Raw genomic sequence first — 27,136 nt, forward strand, 5'->3', positions numbered from 1 at the left:
ACTCATGCTAATCAAACTCAGTTTTCTTTCTTGTATATACAAAGGAGAGTTGTGCTGGTTGCTGTTTTCAACGCAGTTATTCCTTTGGGAAAAAGCAAAAAGCACTCTGTTTGACACATGCAGTCTTTTAAGTCAAACAAATACCAGTATTAATGTTTTGATTTTCTACTGTTTTGTTTCACGAAAGAAACAAAGTCATAGTTGCTCTCTGATACATGTAGCATGTTATCATAATAAGCAGTGATTTTATAAACTGTCAGTGTGTGTTTTTATGTGTGTGTGTGTGGGCACGTGTGCACACAGGTGAAGAAGCCTCCTCTCCTACCCCTACACAGAGTAGCGGGGGGTATATCGGAGGTAAACGTATTCTCATTTGGTCATTACCGCCAGGGCTGTGAAGCAGCTGCATCTGAAAAGACTGACGTTTCTTTATGTAGATAAAGAACGACGCAAGCAGAAGCGCAAATGGCCGCTAGACGCTATGGCCATGGCCCAGTCAGAGTAGGAGATCTCCTCTCTCTCTGAACCTGCTCGCTGCCCGCGGCTTTTATAGTCCCCCCGACCACGCCCTCTCCCAAAGCCATGCCCCTTTACTACTGCTGCTGCTCTCTGAATGGCTAGCGCCGGCTTTCGTCTGCTTTGATCTGCCAATCGCATGGCTGGATTACACTGCATAGTGATGCTGCATGAGTCTGTTAGTTCATTGACAACCAAAGTAGGTCTAAAAGGAAAAAGTAGTAAAAAAGAAAATAGGACAAGCAAACGATAAGAAACTGACGCTTCCTCCTCTTCATTTCATTGTCTTTTCCCTCTTTTTCCTCTTGTTCCTGTCCTTCACTGGTTGTCCATCCTCTCCTTCCCCTTGTTTACTCTCCTCCATCTCTCCTCGCAAAAGTCTTGTCCTGGATCTCAGTCCTGTCCTCCTCCACTTTCATCCATAGCTCCATCTCCACCACGGTCCTCCTCCTCTCCACAAGCAGGAGTGTATAGAAGCGTCCAGAGAGGGGCGCGTTCGCTCGCCCCACGGCCCTCCTCCGCTGAGGCCTATTACATCATGTACCAGTCTCAGACCTGAACACACTAAACTGCCATTTCACACACTTCTTTCAAATCAAAATGTAAAGTTTTAACTCATTCTCTCAAATTCTCTCAAGACAGTGTGCACTTCTAGTTAAAATGTCACTTTTGAACAAAGCTTTTCAGTGGTTTTTATGCTCATCCATAGTTTTCAAAAGCACACGTTCAGTATTAAACGTCTCTGTGTTTAAGTGTTAGCATTAGAGAATGGAATGATTCTGGTTGTGATTCCATCAAACAATGTAATTAGATTCGTTTGCAAATTAAAAGGAATAATTCCACATAATTGGCCTTAAATATACGTTAAATAAAATTCTTAAACATTTTTTTTTAATGAAAGTATGGGTTATTATAATAATCACTTTCGCAAATATTACGAACATGTATTTCGGAACTATACGGCATGAATTAACATCCAAATGTCTATAAAGACTACTCTTTAGATCTCTTGAAAGATTCAAATGACAGAGGTTCAGTAATTTAGGATACGTTTATACAACAGCATTTTCAACTAAAAAGTGAGAACATTTTTATGCATTTTGAACCACTCATTTACACAACAATGGTATATGGGGGCCTGAAAATGCAAACTTTTGAAAATGGGTTACAAAGTGCAAGTTTTGAAAACGATAGTGTTATCATCTCTGTTTAAATGACAAAAACACACATTTTTAAATACAGTATTTTGGCAGGCACATAGTTTCTTAATAAAATAACATCAACAACTACTGGCCTGGCATGAATAACACAGCAGTTTTAGTCATTTTTGCAGATCCGTGTGAATGGGGATCATTTGACAATGTTGCCGTCTTTTAGGGTTGGGCGATTTACTGCTAGACATGATTAACCGAAAATTATCCGAAATTTGTAGACTGGAAGAGATTTTTGATTATCGCCTCTATCATGGTTACAGGGTCACGTGACATCGCTGTGCAACATGGTCATGAAAACTTAATGTTTGCACGTTTTTTATGCATTGCAGTTTAAAACAAGTGATTTTAAGCCATTTAGAGTGAGGGTTTAAAATCACGATGAACAGTTAGCATGTTTAAAAAAAAAAATGATGTATTCTCACTGTGTTTGCAGAAGTTTTTAAATGATTTGCCTCACAGCAATATGCAGAGATGGAGTTTAAGACACTCCACACATGTAAATGATAACTGTTTGTGTGGAGCAGCATTTACTGTGAATGTGCAGTGTTTTTATACATTTTGATTACTTTATACAATGTGGCATTTCTTATTTATTTGTTCTACTGTAGGTTTTAGTTTTGTCCTGTTTTAATTAGTTTCTTATTCTTATGTAATCGCTGACTGTTTACTTGTTTACAGCTTGACTGTTTTTTTTATTAGTTTTTATGATATTGACACTGGTGACGAACTATAAAAATTCTGTGATATCAAAAAAAATTTTTTTAAAGCAAATATAACTATATTGTGATACAAATCGTTGATTACCGTTAAATAAAAGTACTCATATCTCCCACCACTACGGCCTATACATGGAAATTTTCAGAAAAGCAAAAAAAAATCATTTCTGTTTTTAGTTCATTGTTGTTGTGTAAACGTATCCTAAGTCAACAACCGATCTGGGGTGTTTTTCCCAAAAGCATATGCACTCATGAGATAATTCATGAGCTGATTTGTGAGTCTTTTTGATCAATTCACTTAAAAGAACCAGTTCATAAGAGTCATTCATCCATAAATCAGACTACAACGGTTGTGCTGTATGTTGTTGCGTGCGATTAGTCACAACACTGCAAGAGAAAGACATGTTGCCATTTTTAAACACTCAATCTTTTAGCATATTTGATTCAGACCACAAATTCTACAACAGTTTTTTTGGCTGTGGTGCTGCAGATTCACAAAACCTTGTTTAGTTTTTAAAACTATTAACTGCCGTTCAACTGAACAGAAACATGTAACAACATTAAAAATGGAACCGATTCCCAACCTTAGTTAGCAATGAATGTTCTTAGCAGATGTAGTAAACTAATCTAGCCAATGACGAAGTCTAGTTCTGTGACAGACACATCCACTGATCTGATCCATTGAGGATTTCGCTTAGTGACCCGTCCCACCCAAACCCTGCCGGTTTTTATGGTGTTTTTCTGTCACTGATGAATATTTGCACTGCCAAAACAGTCTGCTGCCAATCTTAATGTCAACCCGGTGTCCACCAACGCCATAAAAACCCTCAAGGCCTTTGCTTCAATCCATCTGGCCTGCTTAAACCACTCTGGCGTCCTCTAAGCTCAGATTCTGAGTCTGGACCCTTCAAATCCACCCCGAAATCTCTACTACCCCTCATCAATCACTCCCCATGTCTCTCCCCACTCCACATGTCTGTTCATTGTTCTGTGTCTCTCTTGGTGTCCCGTTGCCCTGCGCAGAGATGGAAGCGTGCAGCAGGCACATCCAGACGACAGCAGGTAAGGGTCAGGTGGGCGCCCGCGCCAAGATGCCCGCCGTTGCTGCAGCATATGGAGGAGGATGAAGATGATGATTGTTACGAAGAAAAAGACATTGAGGCTCAGGGCCGTGCGGTTCAAGTTTCCATAGCCGTGTCCGCAGAGGAAGACGCTCGAGTCTGCCAGCTGTACCCAGTGGTACTGCATCGCCCCCGCGTCTCCTTCCTGTTGAGCAGCCTGCTGGTCCTGACGCTGATGCTGTGGTGGCTTGTCTTCATTTGAGAGGCTGTGGAGGAAAAGAAATAGATATCAGGGAGGCAGCAGCTGCTCTCAGACTGAGCTTATCTGGATTATGAGACAATAAGGAGGGAGAGAGGACGAGGTCCTTCCTGTTTTTCTGTTTGTTCCTCTTGGATTCTTAATGATTTCATCATTTCAGAGTGGATGTTGATTGACAGTTAATCATTTTAAACAATTTATGTGCTGTGACACAAAAACACTGGAAGCAACAGCACTATGTTATCTTAATAGGAGGTATAGATTTACTTATCGAAGCCAACACATTCACTCAGTGTTTTCAGATTTTCTTAATTTAATTTTTTTTTAAATACAGTGTTTGCAAGATGAGTTCGAGTTAAATTGATCTTCTTATTATGTTTCTTAATTTTCTGCAAATAAGCGCAAAGCATTTACCGTGCAGGCTAGGTTTTAGGTTTTTGACTTTATTCTCATAGTATTTTGACTTTATTCTCGTAATATTTTGACTTTATTCTTGAAATATTACGACTTTAATCTCGTAATCCTTTTTATTTTTTAACATGGCATTAAAACACCGCCGTAATATTGTGATATATATTATTCGTTACCATGAAATAAAATTGCTCATATTGTGATAGAAGATCCTATAGTACATCGTTGTTGTGTAAACGTATCCTAAGTCAACAACCGCTCTGGTGTGTTTCCCAAAAGCATTTGTACTCATGAAATAGCTCATGAGTTGATTTATGAGTCTTTTTGGTCAGTTCACTTAAAAGAACCAGTTCATAAGAGTCATTCGTCCATAAATCAGACTACACAGGTTGTGCTGTATGTTGTTGTGTGCGAATTAGTGACAACATTGCAACTGAAAGATATTTTGCCATTTTTAAACACCCAGTCTTTTAACATATTTGATTCAGACAAATTCTAAACTACAACAGTGTCTTCGGCTATGGTGATGTTTTTTGTTAAAATTTAAATGTTAACAGTAACAAACAAACATACAAACAAATAAAAACATTTGGAAGCGGCCCATTGACACTACCATTCAAAAGAGTCGTGTCAATATTCAGCAAAGATGCTTTAAATTGATCAAAAGTGACAGTAGGTACACAGCACAACTGTTTTTAACATTGATAATTATCAGAAATGTTTCTTGAGCAGCAAATCAGCATATTAGAATGATTTCTGAAGGATCATGTGACACTGAAGACTGGAGAAATGATGCTGAAAATTCAGCTTAGATCACAGAAATAAATTACATTTTAAAATGAATTTTAATAGAAGAACAGTTATTTTAAATTGTAATATTATTTTACAATATTACTGTTTTTACAGACCCCCCCCCCCCCCCCCATATGCGCATAAGAGACGTCTTTCAAAAACATTTAAAAAAATATAGTTGCAACAACAATTACAGGGCCAAGCATTAGACAAGCAAGGCAGCAAGCATCAGAGCAACTGAAGCAATAAGTAATTTAAGCCATTTAAGGATGATTGTAGTCAAAACGGATGAAAAATCAAAAACAATCACTAGTAATATGATTTAATGGGTCATCACTTTTGACCAATAGGTGGTATTGTTATCAAATCGATATGGTGTGTTCAGTGTGAGGTGACAATGCCACACACAAAGTTTGGTGTCAATATGTCAAAACTTTGCACAGATACAGCCTCAGACACACATGCCTCATTTTGAGCCAAGGAATCAGAGGAAAAGTGCCTTATGGTTCAAAAGTTATTAGCATAAATATGAGTGAAAATTTGGATAAGTGGTGGCAAGCGGTTCTACGGGCTGCCATAGATTCCAGAAAAAGATCGCTAATGGATACAATAGGCACCTTATCCCGATTAAATAGCACCTTCGGTGCTTGGCCCCTAAAGAAAAACAACCAGTTCCAAACTTTTGAACGGTAGTCTACGTTGGCAAATTGTTTGAAAGATATGTTTAAGTGATTGGTCTTTTAGTTATGCACAACCAAACAAACCTAAGCTCAGCTGAAATTTTAACACTATTATTTTGTTGTCTTGCAAACACTGTAGTTCTTTCAGTATGTTCAAATGTAGTACTTTAGTTTTAGTTTTTATGTTAATCACTAGCTGCGTACATCACCTTGTGAGCACTGGATTTCTCTGGACAACCTTTCAGCACACGTTGCACTTTGCAGATTTAAATCTCATCCCCTTTGCCAGTCGATGCATAATGAAATGGACATTTTCTGTAATACTGTCTACTTCTTTGTGAAGTGTGTTTATGTCATATCAGCCCTTAGTTGATCAGCATATCAGGACTTTAATTACACAACCCTGTGAACATTATCCTATTTCTCCTTCCATGGGACTCCAGTATGTATCAAAATCATCAGTACTACTGTACTACTGTCATGGTTTAAATGTTTTTTACAAGGTACATCAATAACAGCCTCTCTCTGCAAAGAGTGACAGCATAATGCAGTGATTATGTTTTTTTTATTTAAAATGCATTTAAGTAGCTTAATTTATTTTTTAAAAATACTTGTACACCTTTGCACTTTTTAATGAACACTAGTCAGAGTAGATGCCACGTTTAATTTGACAGAAATTTTGGGTGTCTGGATCGCACTGGTGGAGTGGTGCAGGATAGTTCCAGTAAAGTGTAGCAAATTGTGGATTTGGCAGAACATAATATTCAGAATCGATTTGCAAGATGAGTGATTGCAAATTATGTTCAGTACATATCTCTGTTATCTGATTTGCATAATTTCTTTAGTGAACAGCACTGTCGGTGGGTACATTTTGTTCTTGTTCAGTAGGTTGCCATAGACCATCTGATTTTGTGTGATTTAGTGTTCCATATATCAAAGCCTGATTTTGATTTACTTCAAATTATATATAACATCTGCTCTGACTAACGTCCATTCCATGATAAAGACAATCCAAGGTACAACCAATAAAATTTAAAACTAACTTTTCTACGAAGTCATTTTCACATCTTAGCTAATTAGTTTTGTTTATAAACGTCTGTTTGATTCAAGTTGCGTTGAGCTCAAATGTCAGAAATCCCCTAATACAGCTTTATTGCGCACTCTATAATCCTCGGGCCCTATGAAATCTGTTTTATTTTTTCCCAAATTCCGTTTTTTCCATTTTTTTAAATTTTTTTTTTTAAAAAAATTTCTGGATTCCGTTTTTCCCATTTTCATTTTTCTCAACTCCTTTTTAATGGTTAAATGTAATTATATTAATCAAAAACCATGTCTAATTAATTAAAATCATTAAACTTATACAATTTTTTATTGTTATAAAATTCAGTGTTTTAGCATGTATAATTATTTGAAAGCATAATTAATTTATTCAAATTTATTCTTAAAATAGTCTTATGAAAAGTTTTTTTACCCTCAGAATTCTGTGTTGTGTATTTAAAATATTCTGATTATCAAATGAAGGCATAAAACATTAATTTCATTTATCTTTTAATTATTGAAAATTAAGCAAACTTTTTTTTGGCAAACAAAAAAAAATGTTTTAATTTTTATTAAAATTAAAACATGGAGGAAATGTTCTGTGATTATACCCTAAAAATGTGTTACATTTGTTACATTTTAGTAGTAGTAGTAATAGTAGTAATATATATGTGGCACACTTTTATTTTGACAGGTTGCCGTGTTTACCTTACCAAATGCTCATGAAGTGACTCTCAACAGATATTGTTCATGTATTTATGTCCTCATTTAGTGAGACGACAGACGCTGAAATCACCGCGAGCGTCACGCGCGCTTCAGCGTGTGTAGTAAACAAAACCGCTCGTTTTCTCCATTCATTATAACAGAGACTCACAGAACATGCAGGATTCACATTTAAATGGTATTTTTGCGGCATAATATTTACAGATACTAGTCCATATTGCAGTTTGATTTAAGTATAATGACCTACTTTTGATTAATTCATTCAAACTTTGACAAAATTCAGTTTTTATGACTCGATTCCGCAATTCCGTCCACGTTTTCCACATCACGGAAATCATAGGGCCCTATAATCCCTATATCCACTGAACAAAACAAATTTTCTTAATTATGGTCTTGTCAAAGTCATCTGTAAACACACTGGGTCTCGTTCACTAAGCATGCGTACCCACAAATTTGTGCATGAAACCATGCACGAAAGTTTTCACAAACAAATCATGATTCACTAAAAACTTTAGTACTGAAATTTATTCTAAATTTACAAAAGAAAAAAAAGCCTAACTTAATAATCAATGCAAATAGATATCTCATTTACAGTTGACAAAAATTTAGCTTTTAGTTTTTTGTTATTAAAAAACAAGTAACAAAGTAAAATAATGCATTACTTTTCAAAAAAAGTAACTAATGCAATTAGTTACTTTGATAACACTTTATTTTAAGGTGTCATAATACAGAGTAATTACCTTATTAAGTACTTAGTAGTAGCTGTTTTACTTACATGAAACAAAATGTACTGACTATGTAACTACGCTATGGAACAGCCTGTAGTTACAGTTTGTAATTATGTAGATGTAATAGGCAGCCACTGTTACACATATGCAACAGGCCAAGTCTGTTACACAGCTACATATGTAATAATATGTGTTGCACACTTTATACAATGTAATTAAAAATAGTACACATACGTAAGCTACTTAAAATAAAGTGTATCAAAGATTGTACTTAAGGAGAAGTCCACTTCCAGAACAACAATTTACAATAATTGACTCACCCCCTTGTCATCCAAGATGTTCATGTCTTTCTGTCTTCAGTCGTAAAGAAATTATGGTTTTTGAGGAAAACATTTCAGGATTTTTCTTCATATAATGGACTTCAATTGTGCCCCCGATTTTGAACTTCCAAAATGTAGTTTAAATGCAGCTTCAAACGGCTCTAAATGATCCCAGCCGAGGAAGAAGGGTCTTATCTAGTGAAACGATCGTTCATTTTTTTTGGAAAAAAAAAAAAGTGTATACTTTTTAAGCAAAAAAGCTGTATAGCACAGGCTCTGAGATTCGCGTTCACGACACTATGTACTATTGAATCACGTCAAAAGTTCACGCGGAACTACAGACCTGCAAACGTGCTAAGACTAACAAAGTGCAAGTAAGTCAAACGCTGTTTACAAACAAAAAGCTACAACAATGTCGGATGATTCTGAAGTTGTAGGAGAAAATAAGATGGAGTTTTCCGCCATACTCTACCTTTTTGAGCCGGAGTACACAGACGATGAACTTAGACATGATTCATAGTAGTGATGGGAAGTTCGGATCATTTTACTGACTCGGACCTTTGAGTCTCATTCAGCAAAATGAACAAATCTTTTTTCGAGTCATTTTGTTAATTTTAGCAAAATATTAAAATGTTACATGTTACCTCCCTAACACATCTACTGCTTACACAAACGTTAAGCTACAAACAAGACAAAACTATAATGCTATAAGAAACAGAAAAGATTAATTAATTGTTTACCTGGGTCTTTAGTCTATGATTAGCTCACCTCACCTCTTATTTGACAAGTTTTTGGGTTTGAGTCATTCGTTCATCACGTGACAGCCCCATAAGATGAACGAATGACTCGAAACAGGTGAACTAATTCCAGTACAGAACCTAATAGGATGTTGCACATGCGCGACTGAACGAATCACTCCCTGAGACGACTCATTCTTTCCGAGTCACATTAAAGATTCGTTAAAAACGAATGAATCGTTCAAGAATGCGCATTCCAGAGCCTGTTCTACACAAGCTTTTGTGCTTAAAAATTTAAAAAATGAACAATCGTTTCGCTAGATAAGACCTTCTTCCTCGGCTGGGATCATTTAGAGCCGTTTGAAGCTGCATTTAAACTACATTTTGGAAGTTCAAAATCGGGGGCACAATTGAAGTCCATTATATGAAGAAAAATCCTGAAATGTTTTCCTCAAAAAACATAATTTCTTTAGGACTGAAGACAAAGACATGAACATCTTGGATGACAAGGGGGTGACTAAATTATTTGTAAATTGTTGTTCTGGAGGTGGACTTTAAGTGTACAAGTAGCTGTGTAACAGACTCAGCCTGTTACATATATGTAAGAGTGCCTATTACATCTACATAATTACAAACTGTAATTACAGGCTGTTCCATAACTTAGTTACATGGTCAGTACATTTTGTTTCATGTAAGTACAACGGCTACTACTAAGTACTTAATTAGGTAATTACTCTGTATTATGGACACCTTAAAATAAATTGTTACCATTAAATGGAGTAACATAAATTTTTCATGAGAAGTTTGAATGTGTGTATATATATATATATATATATATATATGAATAATCTACGCAATTATTAGTGAATGAGACTCAATATCTTTTGTGATTTCTTGGTTATAGCCACATTATCTTTATTTCCAGACAAACTGCAGCTGTTTTATAGGATGCTGTAAGAAGGCAGGAAAATATATGTCTGCTATTTCAAATATTCATAATTAATCAAGTTTTCCTCAGTCTAACTAAGAGCATATAATCCATTCGAAAACAGCTTATGGAGATGTTATCACTTTCTTGAATCTCTTTTGCAAGAGATTTTGTGGTTCCCTGCATGGTAAGATTATAACCCAAAACATTTTCCAAAAAAAAGTACATAATCTCAGGCTAATTTGATTTTTCAGCCTTTGCTTTTCCCCCCCTTCCATTATCTTATCAGTATGAATTAATGGATACTTGAAAATTTCCTGAACTCTTCAGTTGCTCTGTAAATGACTCCTCTGCTAGTCTTTGGTCTCTTTTACCTAACGATTTGTACTTTGAGTGACTTTAGTTTAGTTTTAAATGCACTAATAACTATGTGAAAGGAGACTTGTAGGCAGATCTGTTCTTTCGAAAGCGCCACATGGTGAGCCCATGATTTGGCTCGAATTTGCCACTGCATTTATTCTCATCATCATCTGTCAACTTGACGTCGCCATTATTGGATGCAAATAATATTTGACTTACAATGTGCCAAATGTTCCTAAATCAAAAGCTTTTCTGGCTAAGTGCCTGCAGATAAAAAATTAAAAACTAAAACCAACCTAATTTGTTGTGGTTTAGAAATGCACAATCTGCATATCTGAGCCGAGCATTGTGGGTGATAGGAGCGGTGAGCTCCTAGGCGAGACGAAGGCTTCATTCAGGTCCTCTCAGTCAAGAGGATGTATGTCGTTTCGGAATAAACACTCCTCGCTCTTAATGGAGTGAGAAATGGAGCTTCCTGATGGATTTTGCTCCACTGGGATGCACTTGTGACAAAAATAATCATTTTCAATTATTTTCAAGTATATTAAAATTATTTCAAGTATTTTAATATACTTATTTTCTGCTTATTTCCTAGGCTACACATCCAGAAGAAGCTGAGAACTGTGTTCTTGTATTGTGATATATTTGATTAATTGGGAAGGACTTAATTTCAACACTTTTTTTCTGCATTTAATATTAGCTCAGCTGGGTGGCAATTTTATACCACTTATGTTAAAGAAATCCATCGGTGTGCCACGATGAATGTTTTTAGATTGGTTTTCTCATCCACTCACCATAAAATAAAATTATTTGATTGGAAAGGCTTATAAAGTGCATATGAAATCATTGTAGTGAAGTATTTTGTGCTTGTTCTAGCTTTGTTTTTTTGGCCAACCATTCAAAGTATCACCAGCCTAAGCATTTTTTTCTTGTCTAGTAGCTATTTTTCTGAGGTAGTCAGCACTGAATATCAATCTTCTGGTACAAAGACTTGGCCAAAGGTTCCAGATGGTGTTTAGCAATTGTTGATGTGTGTGAGGTGAAGTTAATGTAGTGAGAAAAGCAATTCTCTACTCACTCTCCGCATGTCTTGACCCCTCTCACAGTCTCCTGTGGTGAAGACGAAAACCATCACCATTTCTGATGTCACCAACTCCCTTCGCAGCGAAATCGCCACCAAGGACATCCCGATTGTGCATACAGAGACCAAGACCATCACATATGAGTCTGCGCAGGTGAGCCGAGTCAGTGTGTTGGTGACATCAGTTTTGGTTAGTCTTTTTCTGTGCCAGTGTTTGTCACACATGGAATGAAAAATGAACTGGGATGCAAAATATATCAGTGTCAATACATATTGGTAACCACGTCACCTAGTAGTAGTGATTTTGTTAATAATCAAACATGCAGCAGTGCATGTATCGACACACATCTGTATACAGAACAGAATGTATCATTTTCATAACCTTCTGTTCTGTACTGCATGTGTTCAGTTTCACAGTGCATTTCTGAGTGAGTTTAACTAATCATTAGGATCAATTAGTTGTGTCTCTTTGAGCTCTGCTGAACTCTATCTGAGGACAATTTTTAAGGAGCACCCCAGAGGTCCCACTGCTGTAATAATGTGGGCTTACTTTTTCGTTCTTTCGGAAATACACCAGATTTCAGAAGAAAAACAGTCATCTGTCTTTTATGCTGTATATTATTATGCCTGAATTCACTTAGAGCGTTTAAAACTCGCCGGTTGCATGTGTTGACAGTATTTTACAGTATACTTACAGTAAAATTGTTACTACAGTAAACACTGTACATACACAACAGTAATAAGTAAAATAAGTAGAAAGTAAGTAAAAATAAGTGTAATAAGTAAAAAAGTGCTACCAACTCACTTTTAGCACTTGAAACTTATAAAACATAAAATCTCTTTTTATTCATTCATTTGTTCATTCGTTCATTCATTTATTTAATCATTTATTTATTTATTTAAATATTTATATCCATCAGTTATTGGCAGCACAATAAATAAATATTTTTGGTTTGGGGCAGAATTTCTATATGCTAATGTATATATGCATCATACAATTATTTTTTATTTTTTTTGCATACCAAAGATTTATACATACTTATAATATCCATTATTGCACAGCTATTAGCAAGACAAAAAAGTACTTGTTTTGGACATGCAGAATTTACATATATATATATATATATATATATATATATATACTACCGTTCAAAAGTTTGGGGTCAGTAAGACTTGTAATAGTCTTTAAAGAAGTCTCTTATGCTCATCAAGGCTGCATTTATTTGATTAAAAATATAGAAAAAAACAGTAATATTGCAAAATGTTTTTACAATATAAAATAATGTTTTTTTTTTTTATTTTAACATACTTTAAAATAGAATTTATTCCTGTGATGAAAAGCTGAATTTTTATCAGCTGTTACTCCAGTCTTAAAGGAACCATATGTAAGAAATTTATTTCAGTTAATCATAAAATGGCCCTGACATGTCACTAGACATTAAGAAATCATGTTCATTTCAAATACTTATATCACTGACAACAGTGGTCCGGCCAGGATATTGTCATTTAAAAGTGAAAGTTGCAGCCCTCAACTGATGTTGATGTTGTCATGTTGTGTTTTGGTCTGAGGCGCCACCCTCCAGCTATCTACCAATCACGAAGTCAGTAGAGTTTCGTCATCCGGATTGCCAGCTCTGCTCTAGTTACAGCTGCAGCTACGAACGTGTCGGATAAAACATGTATAAAGTTACGAAACCTAAAAGACCTCATTATGAATCCGAAGTACATCGTGACAAAGTCCGAAATAAAACAAGGATTTGTATAGGAGATGCCTTTGACAGATGGAGACGGCTGAAAACGGAGAAGAATTTTGTTGGTATAGGCTAAAAGCCCCGTGCTTCCGTACACAGTGGATTTTCCACGGTCGCCCGTGCTAAATGCGTTCATAAAAAGCTTTATATCGCACCACTAGCACGGTATGAAAACAATCTATGTTCCGACCGAAATGTGGTATTACAGTACATCTTTACGAAATATTTGGCTAATCGCCTTTAGTAAATTTTTGCGACACATAATTACTTTGCAAAATATCTCTCGTGAAGCATAAACATAATTAACAGAAGAAAAAAAAGCTGGCAACCTTGAGTCAGGCGGGAGGGGGAGGGGATACGCCGTTCTACAGTATTTTGAAAGTGATTGCAGTACCAGTTTTGGCCACAATCCTACATACGGTTCCTTTAAGTGTCACATGATCCTTCAGAAATCATTCTAATATACGGATTTATTATTAGAATGATCAATGTTGGATAATATCAACAGTTGTGCTGCCAAATATTTTTTGGAACCTGTGATTTTTTTTTTTTTCAGGATTCTTTCATGAATAACAAGTTTAAAAAGTACAGTGTTTATTCAAAATATAAATATTTTATAACAATGTAAATTATTTATTATTAACTTTTAATAAACTTTTAATTATTAACTTAATACATCCTTGGTGAATAAAAATATTAATTTCTTAAAAAAAAAAAAAAAAAAGAAAAAAGAAACAATAAAAATGTACTGACCCCAAACTTTTGAACGGTAGTGTATATATATATATATATATAAATTTTTTTATATATATATTTTTTTTTTATTATTACAAAGACCATTAATTATAGTCACCGAATAAAAAAAGAAATTAAAATGGTAATTGGGACTGAAAAACTAAAAATTTATCTCACAATTTTCACTTTTTTTTTACAATTGTGAGTTTACATCTCACAATTCTGACTTTCTCAGAATTTACATAAACTCGCAATTGCGAATTATATAGTCATTCTGAAAAATTAAGTCAGAATTGCATGATATAAACTTGCAGTTCTGACTTTTTTCCTCAGAATTGTATGATATAAACTCACAATTGCTAGTTATAAACAGAGAATTGCGAAACAAAGTCGCAATTCTGAAAAAAAAATTGAATTGTGAGATGAATAAAAAGTGAAGAAAACTATAAAAAAAATTGACTTTTTTTTCTCAGAACTGTGATATAATCTCACAATTCTGACATTTTTTGTGAGGAATTGCAAGTTTATATCTCGCAAATGTGACTTTTTTCTCAGAACTGAATGTGTATATCTCACAATTCAGAGAAAAAGTCAAAATTTCAAGTTTGTATCATGCAATTCTTAGAAAAAATGTCAGAATTACGAGTTTATATCACAGTTCTGAGAAGAAAAGTTTTTTTTTGTTCAGTGGTGGAAACAGGCTTTTATGGGGTTCTCCCATTTCAATGCTTCCCTGCAAAGCTTTGCATTTGCTTGCAAAACTTTTGTGCTCTCTTGAGAAACTTAACCTTCTTCTAGTGAATGCAAAACTGCTGATGGAAATAATATGATGTGCACTCTTAGAAATAAAAGTACAAAAGCTGTCACTGGGGCAGCATCTTTTTAAAAAGTACTAATATGTACAATTTAAGTACTAATATATATTCTTTAGGTACTAATATGTACCTTCGATGTACTTATAAATAACGTACAAAGGTGCATCTTTTAAACGGCAAATGGCCCCGTTGACAGCTTTTGTACCTTTTTGCACCTCTTTTGTGAGAAAACTTAAAACATTGTTTGAGAGAACCCAACAGTTTAGCAAGCAAATGCAAAAGCATTGAAATATAACATTTCCTCCCATCTCATGTTTGTTTGCCATCACTGTGTTCCCTTTGGGGCTCCATAGGAAATGGCTTTGGGTGAAAGTGATAAATGAGAGATTTAATGGAAGAGTATTCTAAGCACTTGTGTGTTTGTTTGCTAATAGCCCAACGCTCTGTCGGAGAAGGAGTCTGGGATGCTTTTGAGTGCTCAGACCATCACCTCAGAGACTGTCAGCACCACAACCACAACCCAAATCACCAAGGTACAGGAAGTTACGCCTAAACCTGCAGTGTCTGCTGCTTAAAAAAACAACTGATTGATGTTAAATTATCGTGTTTAAGCACAATGTAAAACTTAGAAAAATAAGACGAGTCTTTCTGCAAAACATAATTGCAGTAAACTATACAATATCCAACTTATAGCTGATTTGCATGTGCCGCACACTGCAAGTTTGGGCATAGTGGTGCCAAGAGGCTGCGTACATGAGATAAAGCCATTGTTAATTACAATTTACGTCGCCATTCCACAGTATGGTTCCATTTCACAGCGTTAGTCAAGAATTACTGTACTGCACAGATGAGATATTCACTTCACTGTGTTTCTGGCTCTCTCATTCTCTCATTCTCTTCCCTTTCTCTGCTCAGACGGTGAAAGGCGGGATCTCAGAGACCCGTATTGAGAAGAGAATCGTGATCACTGGAGACACTGAGATTGACCATGATAAGGTGAAATGCACCTACACAGTAGACGCAGCATGTTTTACAGGCGTTCTGATAGACGGCTTTTATAGGATAAAAACGTCTAAACGGCCCTGAGAAGTTTAAGTCATCAATATAGGTCCTGAAAGAGAAAAACTTAATGCATATATATGCTAATAAATGTATAAGACCTCAATGCTAACAAGCATCGATTAAAAGCCACAAAGTTTTCATTTTGAATTTACGGGGCTTTTAAATGTATAAGCTTAATGGTCTGGTTTAAATACTGTCTTCTCTGCTCTCCAGGCTCTTGCTCAGGCTATAAAGGAGGCGAAGGAGCAGCACCCTGACATGTCTGTGACTAAAGTGGTGGTGCATCAGGAAACAGAGATCACCCCTGAGTAACTCCTGCATGAGACACAGGTTAGTTTCGCCATGCACGTCCTGAATGAATAAAAGACGCGTGTCGGCAAGCTTTGGCACATGAACGATTACATCTACAGAAGTGAGATTAATATTATATGCGCATACTTTTTTAGTTTTGAAATGCTGAAGTGATGTGCATGCCAAAAACATCTTGAAATAATGCTTTTTAGTCTTCACTCAGCATGTTTTATTCAGTCATGATCAATATGGGAAGGCAAACACTGGAAAAATTAAATGAGCTGAGTGGAAAGTGCTGCATGCTGAGCTGGAAGGTGCAGTATGCTAAAAGAGGATAATCTAAAAATGTATGAACTTATTAATTTTTTTTTTTTTTTAAAGCATGCATACATTAATGAAAGGTTTTTTTTTTACTGTTTAAAAAAAAAAAAAAAATTTTTTTTTTTTAAATTTTGTCAGCCAGATGAATTAAACTGTTAACTGTAACACTTTACTTAAAGCCTTTATGTATAATGCATTATAAAGGGTTATTAACACATTATAGTTATTCACAATGTGTGTTGTATACATTACATCTTGTAGTAAATAATTATAGCCGAATTTAAAGGGGTCCTATTATGCTTTTTCACTTTTTGAATTTTAGTCAGTGTGTGGTGTCGTTTTTAAAAATCCCTTTTCAAGAACTACAACAAATGGCTTCTTTGGACTACAGGGTTTTCCTGATGTTATGATGTCACAGCACAGCCCATTAGAATATCATTAAAATAAATCCCACCTGTGGAAATTCAAATGGTTTGGGGGATGGATAGGGACGAGGTGGGGTATTAACCTAACTTTAGCGGTGCAGCGCAGAACGCAGCTTCTGAGACACTTCAACGAGCCGTAGCGTAGCAAGTATAAACACAAGCATTGACTAGAGTGCCCGCGATCTACTCCGGTGGACGCGTCAGAGCCGTAACACGCCACAGACGTGTTGTAAGAGATTTATTCATCATACAGTGTAGATAATGTTAGCTTCACTTGTAACGCGTGTTTATGCATTTTAAAAAACTTGCACTAGACTAGGCTAGACTAATCAGTGATTGTTCTTTGATAATGTTAATGTTAGGCTGCTTTTAGCTGGAGTTGGTTTCGGGCAATGAAACTAAGTATGTAAATAAATAAATTAGCACGTTAATATCATGTATCGGCGATCTGGCAGGCTGATGATAGGACCCAGCACTGCTGTAGCGTATTATTTACTCACCCTCCATGCATCCTAGGTGTATATGACTTCCTTCTTTCAGACGAATGCAGAGTTATATTAAAAATGATCCTGGCACTCCCACGATTTAGAACGGCATAGACGGGTGTTTCTCTTCATCAGTCCAAAACAAGTCCAATAAAGTGCATTCATACATAATAAAAAGTGTCTCACATGTCTCCAGGGGAATAATAAAGGCCTCCTGTACTGAATCGATGTGTTTTTGTAAGAAAAATACCCATATTTAAAACATAAAAATCGCTTTAATCTAGCTTCCACTAACAGTTGTACACGGAACTTGCTTTTTTGACAAGGGGCGTGTCAGTACTGAAACACCGTCTAAGCTGTTCGCCAATCACAACGCAGTGGGACAGCTAACCAATCACAACACATTTCGTTTTTCGGCGGGCCTTCATTAAACCCAGAACTAATTGAGCCATTTGTGCCAGGCTGGGAGAAAGGTATTGTAATAATGTAAATTATGTGAAAAATAATGTTTTTCGAACCACCAAGCATGAGAGCATGTTCTAGTGCACCCCCAAAACAAAATCAAGACTTTGTAAAAGAGCATAATAGAACCTCTTTAAAATGCATAGTCTAACAATGAATTATGTGATGTGTTATAATGTATTAACTGTGGTTGCAATTATTTATAGGATTGAGGTGCATTACAAGCCATAATTAATGCATCAAGACTACTTTTATAATGCATTATACATAAAGGTGAAGTGTAACCCTGTTAACAAAAGACTTATGAATATGTAGTGGTAAAATAAAAATTATAAAATGCAACTGTCACAACTCTACAAAATAAGATCTGCTGCAGACATGCACGTTTTGAAGTTTTGAAAATCGTGTGGTCAAATTGCTTTAATTCCCTGCAGGCTAATTAGAGCATATTTTATTCATATGGCTGAAAAAACAAACAAAAATACATTTCTCGCTTTATTTAGAGTGCAAAAATGACTTTACGCATGTTTTTCTTTTTAATAAAGAGAAAATCCTTTCAAATCTTTTCAGACTATTAATCAAATCCTTTCAAATCATCAGTTTCAGCAATTTTTCACATAGAAATGGATAATGAATTTTGGTGTGAGGGCAACTGTGATTTCAAGACGATTTTGTGTCAAAGTTTGCCGACTTCTTTTCCTTTCAATATTGCATGTAGTGAATGTTTCTAGCAAAGCATTGCTGCTGTACAAATTCATTACTGTATCAGTGATATCTTCTTCTCTCCCTCTGCAACCCAGACCTTTTAGTGTGTCTTTCTAATAGCGCTAGAGTTTGATGTGTTTATGGCATGTATTTAAATCTCTTCTCCCATGGGTCATACAGTCACACCACTCCCATGATACATTAAACCCATTACAGCAGAAATTTTCTCTTTTAAAAACTACATTTTAAAAATTTCTCAGTTAAAAAATTCAGGAATACTGCAAGCTTACCATTACAAACAAAGCAAAAATCCCATGAAAGGACGGTAACGATGGAAACCCTCCATAGCAAACCTCATACCAACAGAAAGATGTCCTAAGGATCTCAGAGAATTAGACACAGACACTTAAACTGTATGATTTATTGTCACCATTAACTGTGCTCTAATAAAAACCTCAGTCCCTTAGAAAGCACTCTCATACTGCCATATTTACAGCCGTTATACATGCATGTAGCAGGCTGGCGACTGTCCAGTTCAGCTCCAGAATTTCAATTGACATGGTAAAGAGGATGAAGAATTTAAATTATACCTCATATTAATTAGATGGCATTAGATGATATTAATATTTAGTGCCATTAATGCAACCTATAGAGTAGTATTAAAATTATTTACCTTTTTTTATTACTATTGATTTTTTCGGACCATGATAAAGAACAGTGCTATTTTTTAATTTAATTTTATATTATTATTTTATTTTATTTTATTTTAATACATTTATTATTATTGTTATACTATTGAATTAGCTTTTAATATTTTCAGTTTTCTTTTTAAATTTTAGTTTTATAATTTTTTGTGCTTTTGTGATTTTTTTTATTTATTTATTTATTTTTTTTATTATTATTATTACTTTTTGGCTACTTTTTTTTACTTTTTTATTTATTTATTTTTATTTTTATATATTTTCAGTAATTTTAGTACTTAAACATTTTTATTGCTAAATTCTGTGGTTTTTAACTTTTAATCTAATATTGATATTTTATTTTATTGTAGCTTTTTTTTTTTTTTTTTTTTTTTTTTTTTTTTATTAACAAAATGGTTTTACTTTTAGTTAACAAAAACAACATTTCCAGAATCATTCAAGTGACTCCAAAATTTTTAAAACTGAGTCAAACATTTAAAAAGTAAATAAAATAAAATAACCAAAAGAACGTTTGTATTTCATATTTCTTTTGATCTGTTGTCTCAATTGTTTAGACTATGTGAAACGTAGTTCAGAGAAATTTGTGCAATGAAAAAGAAAAACTAATCCAGAAAGTGAAGCGTCTCAGTGTTAGGCCTCTAAATGTGGGCTTTTAGTCTGTTTGTGTGAGGCATTGGGCGTCTGGTGCTGTTTAACCAGCTGTCAGGGTGGTATGTATACAGACACAGAACTCCCAGAGGATAATGGTAACGCTGCCCTGCTAGTTTGTTCCCACAGTGCCCTGTTTTGTGCGTGCAGAGACCCAGTTCACCCCATTTGCCCCGTCGATGTTTACTTCACTCTCTTTCACTCAGCCAGAGAGTATTTACCATCCACCGTTATTTCCATGTCGCTCAGGTCTGCGTGCCGCATGCCATCCCGGTTTCCATCACTGACTCTGTGACCCGTGGGATTGTTTACTGTTGCCTTACCAGAAATGCTGTCCTGTTTTGTGCGTAACGCATGATTGTTGATTAGGCTTTGATCTCACATCAATGCAGGGTGAAAAAAGCGGGACCAGTCGGGTTTATGAATGTGAAAAAACAACGCAAGATCCCTCACGTCCAGCCCCTTCCCATCAACCCACCAAGTTCCCCTCACGGACTAACTCTTCCTGTAGCAGCACATGACCCACCCAGCCATTGCCATCTGAGACGCCGCTTTCCAGACCCTAAACATCTGTCAATACTGCAAACTGAGCATCCACTATCTAGTCCTGTCCAGCGTCCACAAGCAGATTTCAAGCAAAGACCAGTTCTCATCCACTTTTCAACACCTCGGACAGACTTTTTCCAAAAAAACCTGCCTGACCTCCACCACGTCAAAGACATTCCATGACGGACTGAACCATGTTATGAAATCGTTTTCTAAAACAGTCGCTAAAGAGCAACTTTTTATCTCAAATTCATATGGTATTTTTAAGGTGGATTCCAAAGGGGTGGTTCACATAATAACAACTGGGCGGCGGGAATTTTTTAAAGTGTCATTTTGTTGTTGTTGTTGTTGTTGTTGATTTTTTTTTTTTTTTAATATTTGTTTGCAATTGGTTGATGATCTGTCGTAATCTGAAACACTTACATGGGATGTTCACCCAAAATTCAAATTCCACATTTAGTGACGCAAAGCTACATTTTAGGATTTTCTTTTCTCCGCTAAACAAAAAAATAGAAGTTTAGCAGAATATTCATGCTGCTCTTTTCCATTCTTTTTCAAGAAAGTTGAAGACTTAAAGTTAGAGATAATTCACCCAAAAATGATAGTTATGTCATTATTTACTCAATGTCATTCTAAACCTAACATGACCTTTTTGGTAGATATTTTGAGCATTTTTGGTAATTAGTAGTCACCAAAACTGTCTGATTACCAGCATTCTTCAAAATATCTTCTTTTGCATCTCACAGAAGAGAAAGTCATACAGAACTGATAAATTCATGATAGAATTTTAATTTTAAGTTTTCATTCTATAATTTCATTTCCATTGCATTACTCCCTAAAAGAGCAACTAATTGCCCTACTTAGTTACTTTTTGTGTAATGTGTTACATTAATTTTGCATTACTTTTTAAATCTGGACTGGCTTGCTTGTTTGTTTTTTAATATAAAAAGTATTTGTCACAAACAAGTGAAATGAATAAGCCTCAGGCTGAAGGAAATGTGAATTCAGTCAGAAGAAAATTCAACACTCTTCAGCAATAAAAAAAAATGAAGCACAAATGTTAGTTTAATGTTAGTCAAAAGTAATTTGTTCTTATTAGTATGGTTAAATTGGATCATCAAAGGTCAGCAGCAAAAACATTAGTTAATACAATGAGATTAAATACATAAAGCATGTATGTGCTATTTAACGTATTTAAATATTGCAGGTTTGCAGCATATTCTGAGTTTGCATCTGCACATACTCCTGATTTCCTTCAACATGGGGACAGGAGAGTTGTCAGTCTTTCAATGGTTAAACAAAGTATCTGGCATGACTTATTTGAAAAAGTAACTCAGGTATTTTCTTGTAAATTAAAAAGTAATGTGTTACTTTACTAGTTACTTGAAAAAAGTAATCTGATTACATAACTCATGTTACTTGTAATGCGTTACCCCCAACACTGTTAACGTCAGTAATTTTTGAACATGCAAATAGGTTTTAAAGTGTTCACCCAAAAATAAAAAATCTGTCATTAATTACTCACCCTCATGTCATTCCAAACACATTAAAACCTTTGTTCATCTTCGAAACACAAATTATGGTATTTGTGATGAAATTGAAGAGCTTTCTGACCCTGCATAGACAGCAGCACAACTACCATGTTTAAGACCCAGAAAGGTAGTCAGTAGGTGCATTTCCATTACATATTTGCATATTTGTGCAAAACTTTGGTGATATTTTATAAATGTCTATAAAACAGTACTGCAGTGTTTTCATTAACCAATGTTATGCGACTAAAATGTGATTTTTTTTTTTCCTCTTGCGATAAATCATGACAACGGATTTCGGTGGGATTTTGCCACTGCACTAGCCATTATATTTCATTAAAGGAGGCGTATGCAAGAGCCGCTTCTGGGGAGCTTCTGAACCTGCCACAGCACGGCTGGTATAAACACAAGCATTTACAGTACTAGAGTGGCCGCATCAGAGCCGTACTGCACCACAGATGTGTGCAGTGTAAATCGTCTAAGCATTAATGGCATGAAAAGCCCCTTAAACTTTTGAGCGGCCACGTATAAAGTGTTTCTTGGAGATAGGGCTTCACGATTAATCGAAGGCGATTGACATGCGCATTTTTCAGTAAAGCTGGTTGTGTAATCAGTAGTAAATCTCCAGCACGTGCTTTCAGATGGAGCAGCATTTACTACACAGAGCCGTAGTTCACTGACAAGCTACGCTATATTGCGTTCATTATCCCAGACGATTTAATCACGCAATAAAGAAATCGTTCTGCGAAAACGACAGCTGTTTGCGTAGCTTCTCAGTGAACTACGGCTCTGTATAGTAAATGCTGCTACATCTGAAATCACGTGAAAACACTTAATTTAATAACGTTTTTACTCCAAACTCACTTCATAATGTCAGTCGAGTTTTTGAAATAAATCCTTCTGTGAGATGATGTGGCTTTTTACACAGAATAAGGCACTCATAGTATTCTAAGCAGTGATAAAGACATGTAATTATTATATACTGTATTATAAGGAAAATTATAAGACGAAGAACTCAGATAAACCATATAATGCTGTAGCCGTGTGTTTATTAGACACGTTGAATCAATGAAAGCAGTTAAATCTTCTGTTTATTCAGCTGCAGTGAACGTGACTTCCTGGGTTTTTGCTTCGGGGGTATTTGGAGTTTCTGCGCGAGAGCGCCCTCTGGCTTTCGGATGGAGATTCACTGCTGATCACAGAACTGTGCTTCCCTGACAAGATATGCATGACAACCGCAGCTTTTGTTTGATCACGATTGCAATTTCAATTCAATTTATCGTGCAGCTCCACTTGGAGGTTATAGTACGTTGAAGAATGATCATATTTTTTTTTTTTTTTTTTTTTTTTTTTTTTACATACGCCTTGTGATCTGTAAATGCGAAAAAAAAAAAAAAAAAAAGTTTGCATTGCAATTTTGCAAAATATCCCTGATATATGCCTGAAAAACCACCTCATGCAAGCGTGAAAAAACTTCCGTGTTCCGAAAATGAACGAAGGTCTTTCGGGTTTGGAATGAAAAGAGGGTGAGTCATTAATGACAGAATTTTCATTTTTGGGTGAACTGTCCTTTTAAGTATTGCAGAGGAGGGAAAGATTTCAGTGATTAAATGTCAGTTGTTTCTTAAACATCACACGACATCCTAAGACTGGTGCTTTATGGTGCTTATTTTTGGAGCTAGACAGTCTCAGGCCCTTTTCGCTTTCATTGTGTGGAAAAGAGTAGCATGAACATTAAACATCTGAATTCCTCAGAAGAAAGAAAGGTTTGAGTAAATGGAGAGTAAATGACATGATGTTCATTTTTGGGTGAACTGTTCCCAATCCATAACTCCATCCTGTTGTAAAGTCCCATCTTTTTTGTTCCTCTTAAATGTGAAAGTATTATTTTGTTCTTGGTGTAAAAATAATGTGTTATTTCATTCAGAATGCTGGAGCAATTTCAGATGTTCTCTTGTGTTACATTACTTTGCATATTTGTTAAAGGCTTGTATAATTTTTCTTTTGTTTTGTTGGTAATGTCGTCCTGTGTCATCACGGATTGGGGGTCCGACGAAGATGGGGTGGGGTATTGTAGTGAAACTACACTCTATGATGTATCTATTTATTTTCATCAGTTTTGTTTCTCGTTCGTGCGTGTATTTTGCATTTTAGATGCCCTGCTCTCTTAAATGCAGCTTTGATGTTTTTGTATTAGATCCAGAATCCCAAACACCAGCTCCCGCCAGTTTTTAAATGGGATTTGCAGGGATAACTTTGCTCATTTTCAGTATATTTCTACTTTTCTACTAGAGGGGGCAGTATGTTCTTACCCATGAGGTCTAAAGCAGATCTGCAAAGCCTTCAAAGCGAGCATCCACATACAACCTGAAGTGGTTTTAGATGAATTGGAATCGATTAGCCAGGAATGGAGCTAATTAGCAGTTATGGTAATTAACGGTGCCGTGCATGAATTCGAAAGCAGTCAGGTGGACAGCAAATTAAAATGCATTTCAGTCATTCACTGAGACATTCAAAAACCTCCAATTGACTTTAAAGGTCAAGAATGACAATTCCATTGCGGTAATTCAATTCTAGGAAATCAAAGTGAGAATTTGAGGATTTTTATTGTGCATCAACACTGCCGGTGGCGTAAAGCGTACTGCCCCACGTCAAACTGACGAGTCCAGCACGTCCAGTTTTTAAATGTCTATTTTAAAATGTTACGCTTTTATAATAGTTCAAATAGTATCCTGTACAGAGAGCGAGGTGTTGTAGTTCGTTCAGTGTGTTGTTTTCTTCATTGTGGCACTCCTTTCCTATGCTAGTCTGGGGTGAAGAAAAGAAACGAATCGTATGTTTGTCCTCAGAGGTTCCTTCTCTTCTCATCACACCCGTTTTTCTTTTGCCATCACTGAAAAAAAAGACAAATGTACAATATAGCACCATGCACTGAATAAACTCCAATTTAGACACATTCTTCACACAGTTTCATGAGTGTTTGTTATTAACAAGCTTCTTTGCTTTCTTAATACACATTCCTGGTCTTCTTATGAGTGCTTACTTTGTGCATGTTAGTAATCTTTCAACTTGACATCAGTCCTTCTTATTAAACTCCTTGCCTCTAACCAACACCCATTTTTCACAATCCAATCAATTCCCAATAGATAAACAGTCCTGAACAACATTTTTTCCCCTTTAACGCCCTGTTTCACAGAAACAAGTCATATTAGAGAAGTAAAATGGGATGAAAATGTGATCTACCTCATGTAAAAATGATTTCACGGTTCTCGATTGCAGGCTTCTGATAACCATTTTATAATTTTTGGTAGTTATTAAAGAAAAACCTCAACATAGTAACCTAGAAATGGCATTTTCTGCTCCATCATGCAGGCGCTCACATGCATATATAGTATGTTTGAAACAGGCCTAGCTCTCTTCAAAGAGTGTTGCATTTTTCTCACAGGTTGTGGTTTATTGCCAGTGTTTAGCTTGATGAAAGCAGGCTGCAGTTAATGACTTTGATTGCAGTGGATTCGCTCATAACCCTGGAGAGACAGGCTGAGATGAGCTGCCACAGGTGGTGTGAACACAGAACGACACTACAGAGTGCAGAATAAAGCAGATTTATCAGGAAGGTCAGAGAAAAAGTTGGAAAATGCATTCAGCTGGAAATCACAGTGGTCTACTGTTAAAAACAGAGGAATATTGCAGATTTTCTTGTCTTTGCTTCATACTTGCATCATGCATATGCTTTGGTATAGTTGCCTAAAAATGGACGGCACTACAGATGGGCCTGTCGAATTAATTTATTACACTGCATTTAGGGTTCTTACAGGCCATAAAATTACATTTTGCACTTGGATTTAGTGCATACCAAAACATAATATGCTGAAAATAGCATGCCAAGGCATAATGGCAACAAGAATAGGCCTGTGTAAAACCACATTTCCCATCATTAAGCACAAAGAAGATAAAATGCAGATAATGCATCATTTATACACCTAATGTGCATCATTTCCCTAATAAAAAATAAACGTATTAAAAGTATACTACAAATGATGAGTTCACATGCAAAACCAGCCAAAAGCCATCTTGGTCAAAAATGAGAGTGAATGCTCCTGACGCATAGTCAGTCAATACGTCCATCAAATACTTTTACTTCAGCCCAATCAGAAGTACCAGTACTTCCATAGAAACCTATACAAAGTAGCCAGAAAGAAATACGTCAGATGAATTTAGAGGCTTTTGCATCTGAACTACAAATACATTCACATATTATGTACTTAAAATACAGTACAAAATAGTAAATTGTTTTAGTATACTAAACTGGTATATTTAAAGTCTGCTAAACTGGAACAACTAATTTTGTACTTAATGCACTTTAATTGCGCGGAAGTAGTGATGAAGTCCAACTAAATATATATTAAGTATATTCGATTGTGCTAAAGTGGAACTATAGGTACACTTTAAATATTTTGCATTTAAAGACAGATATTATTTAAAGATCAAACAATCCTCATCAGTAGTGACATTAAAACATATTTTAGGCTTAATATTGAGAAATGTGCATTGTGCACTAGTACTCCAGATATAGTTTAACAATTTTTATATCAGTAAGGCTCGAGCGATATGTCAGTAATTATCTTGATAGACTTAAAGGAGAAGTCCACTTCCAGAACAAAAATGTACAGATAATGTACTCATCCCCTTGTCATCCAAGATGTTCTTGTCTTTCTTTCTTCAGTCGTAAAGAAATTGTGTTTTTTGAGGAAAACATTTCAGGATTTTTCTCCATATAATGGGCTGATATGGGGCACCTAGTTTGAACTTCCAAAATGCAGTTTAAATGCGGCTTCAGACAATCCCAAATGTGGTTGTAAACGATCCCAGCCGAGGAAGAAGGGTCTTATCTAGCGAAATGCTTGGTTACTTTCACTTGTCCTGCCTGAACTCTGTTTTTGTTCCGGTTCATGACAGTTAGTGTATGTCGAAAAACTCCTATCTCATGTTCTCCCTCAATTTCAAAATCGTCCTATATCGCTGTTTTACCTTTTATGTTAAGGGTGTTTGATCTTCTTTGCATGTTCACTTTGCAAAGACTGGGTCAGTACTTC

At 35.6% G+C, this 27,136-nt stretch overlaps 1 protein-coding gene across 8 annotated transcripts in view; it reads left to right on the plus strand.

Annotated features, from left to right (window-relative positions):
* Nucleotides 1–25,003, plus strand: part of epb41a (erythrocyte membrane protein band 4.1a) — a 102,727-nt gene extending 77,724 nt beyond the window's left edge. For 6 of the 8 annotated variants that reach the window (XM_051137618.1, XM_051137621.1, XM_051137623.1 and 3 more), the window contains 5 exons: nt 11,590–11,718; nt 15,300–15,398; nt 15,781–15,861; nt 16,141–16,257; nt 20,358–25,003. In XM_051137618.1, the coding sequence (XP_050993575.1) occupies nt 11,590–11,718; nt 15,300–15,398; nt 15,781–15,861; nt 16,141–16,239 (408 nt within the window). In that variant the 3' untranslated portion in view covers nt 16,240–16,257; nt 20,358–25,003. The remainder of the gene's footprint in view (nt 1–11,589; nt 11,719–15,299; nt 15,399–15,780; nt 15,862–16,140; nt 16,258–20,357) is intronic. The other 2 variants (XM_051137622.1, XM_051137625.1) reach the window with 2 other exon arrangements.
* The last annotated feature ends 2,133 nt before the right edge of the window (nt 25,004–27,136 follow it).

This window comes from Labeo rohita, chromosome 19, assembly GCF_022985175.1.
Source record: "Labeo rohita strain BAU-BD-2019 chromosome 19, IGBB_LRoh.1.0, whole genome shotgun sequence".
Lineage (NCBI taxonomy): Eukaryota > Metazoa > Chordata > Actinopteri > Cypriniformes > Cyprinidae > Labeo > Labeo rohita.